Source organism: Eucalyptus grandis, chromosome 2 (genome assembly GCF_016545825.1).
Source record: "Eucalyptus grandis isolate ANBG69807.140 chromosome 2, ASM1654582v1, whole genome shotgun sequence".
In the NCBI taxonomy this organism is placed as follows: domain Eukaryota; kingdom Viridiplantae; phylum Streptophyta; class Magnoliopsida; order Myrtales; family Myrtaceae; genus Eucalyptus; species Eucalyptus grandis.
The window spans coordinates 42,195,104-42,197,756 of record NC_052613.1 but is presented as its reverse complement, the minus strand read 5'-3'; the positions used below and the strand labels follow the sequence as shown (position 1 = coordinate 42,197,756).

The following is a 2,653-nucleotide window of genomic DNA, read 5'->3' as shown; positions in this document are numbered from 1 at the left end:
CTGCTTTGTTTGGTGATGTGTTGATATCGGTAGGCTCAATTGACATTCTTACCAAAAATGTGTTTGGAACTATATGCTTTTCCCCTTTTTCGATGCTACTTTTAGTTGTATTCCATTGCATAATTGCTTGAATTTCTACAAAATCATATAATATACTTAGGTGTGCTATGCATGCTTATGATGCTCTAACCTGTAGAGTCTTTCTGATTATCATTTTTTTTTAAAATTTTAAGTAAAATTATTCGTGTTGGTGATATAGTAACATTATATATAGCCAACCACCCCATCATTATTTGATCTTGTAATTTAACCCCTCCCTCCCTCCCTCCCTCCCTCCCTCTCTCTCTCTCTCTCTCTACGGTAAGAAAGAACAACATGGGAATTCTTCCGTGTCCCTTGCCCTGCAGCTCCGACGCCACCATCTCTTCCGAGCATCAGTCTTCCCACTACCGTCACCTTCAATCCGAATCCTCAAGTTCCCTCGCCTCCCAATCCAGCCTTCCCTCCGTCCCTTCCCTGACCCCTCAACAATCCCAACCCTTCGACCTATCTCCGACTCCCGTCCACCACTGTTGCGTCGCCACTCTCTCCGCCCCCTCCTCCTACGTCTCCTCCCTCGCCCTCGCCGGCAAGTTCCTCTACAGCGGCTCCTCTGACGGCGAGGTGAGGGCGTGGGACCGAAGCCTGCCCGGATCCGATGCAGGGCTCGCGGCGCTGGCCGCCGTCAGCACCAGCGCTGTAAAGAGCGTGGTTGCGCGCGGGGACAGGCTCTTCACCGCCCACCAGGACCAGAAGATACGGGTGTGGAAGATCGAGGCCGACGGGAGGTACAGGCTCGTGACCTCGCTGCCCACGTTGGCCGATCGCTTCGCGAGGCTATTCTCGCCGAAGAACTACGTGGAAGTGCGGCGGCACAAGAAGCGCACGTGGGTCCACCACGTCGACGCCGTGTCGTCGCTCGCGCTGGCCCATGACGGCTCGGTGCTGTACTCGGCCTCGTGGGACCGGTCGTTCAAGGTCTGGCGGGTGTCCGACTTCCGGTGCATGGAGTCGGTGGACAGGGCGCACGATGACGCCATCAACGCCGTCGTCGTGTCCCGCGACGGCCATGTCTACACGTGCTCCGCCGACAGGAAGATCAAGGTGTGGAAGAAGGAGGGTCACCAGAGAAAGCACGCGTTGGTCGCGACTCTAGAACGGCACAGGTCCGCGGTCAACGCTCTGGCGTTGAGCGAGGACGGATGCATCCTCTACTCGGGTGCCTGCGACAGGTGAGCACTTCAGTTCACTATTTATTCTCCCAGAGCTATATTCGATCGCGCGCACACAAAACAAGCGAATTCACAGTAAATTCAAAATTCCTAGGTCGATCCTCGTTTGGGAGAAGGTCCAAGACGGAGGGCGGAACAGAGGATCAGAGGGCGGCAGCAGCGGGGAGGGCGAGCACTACATGGTGGTGGTGGGGGCGCTGCGAGGGCACAGCAAGGCCATTCTGTGCGTCGCGGTGGTGGGGGACGTGGTGTGCAGCGGGTCGGCGGACCACACGGTGAGGGTGTGGCGGAGGATGGGAGAAGATCGGAGCTACTCCTGCTTGGCGGTGTGCGAGGGACACGCGAAGCCGGTGAAGTGTTTGGCCGCGGCCGCCGACGCGGACGGCGGCGAGGGCAGTGGGAGCGGGACCAGATATCTGGTCTACAGCGGCGGACTGGATTGTAAGATCAAAGTATGGAGAATTTGCTTTGGTAAAGAGTAGGTGGGGGAGGGTCAAGTTGGACATTTCCACCCGCTCATCGTATTTCTTTCTTTTGTTGACAGGTTTGTTTGTTTTGGCGATTTGTACATAAGCAAAATGAGTGTTTCTTTTCCAGAATCGGTTCCTCGTCCTCCCCTTGTTTTTCGTTCCTTTTATTCTCACGATTCCGTGCGAGATCCAACGGTCGACATTAAAAGTTTTTGATCCGACGGTCCCGGGTTCGCACGATTTTTGTTGTTGCAAACATCATTTCATTCGAAGAAAAGCCCGACAGCTAATGCAACCAGAGCGGTCATTGTTCCAATTTGACCGCGGAAGAAGACTCAGGAGTAGATTCTAGAAAGTCAAGGCAAGGGCTGTCAATTTTTTCCAAAATCTACCGCCGTAGGACTATTCGCGAAGTGTCTCCTGTTCCACCAATTTCTGGTTAAGGTGGCAGCACAGAGGGATGCTCCTTGAAAGAGCATGACCCTTCACCTAATTCGCTTTGAAAATACATGCAAAAATTAGGTGAAGATGCAGAGGATATGCAAGTAAGGGTCCGCGGAGACAGGTGGTGCGTGGCTATAATTAGCTTGTGCCGTCAGGTGCTGAGTAATGATTTGTAGATACAAAGGACATGCAAGTAAAGACGAGTTGATTTTTTCCTTCTTCTGTGGATTGGGAGCCTCCAAGTTTAGTTTTCTCTACGTTTAGCTACTAATGACACGCATGAAAAAAATTAATTTCTATTTCATAAATGAGGTTTTGAAAAAAAAACGCGTTTTATAACGATTCAAAATTTATATTTCTGAAATAAAAATTTATTTGATAAAATAATAAAATTTCTATTTTTAGAAGTGGCAATGACTGGTGTCCGATGGCCAGAGTCCAATGTCTGGCAACCAGCGTTCAGCGTCT

General features: G+C 51.5%; 1 protein-coding gene across 1 annotated transcript; it reads left to right on the top strand.

Moving 5' to 3' along the window:
* The first annotated feature begins 325 nt into the window (after positions 1-325).
* On the top strand, positions 326-1,870 carry LOC104435392 (protein JINGUBANG). The gene is made up of 2 exons (XM_010048149.3): positions 326-1,271; positions 1,366-1,870. Exons 1-2 carry the CDS (start codon positions 376-378, stop codon positions 1,751-1,753), a joined length of 1,284 nt encoding a protein of 427 aa, XP_010046451.2. The 5' UTR covers positions 326-375; the 3' UTR covers positions 1,754-1,870.
* The last annotated feature ends 783 nt before the right edge of the window (positions 1,871-2,653 follow it).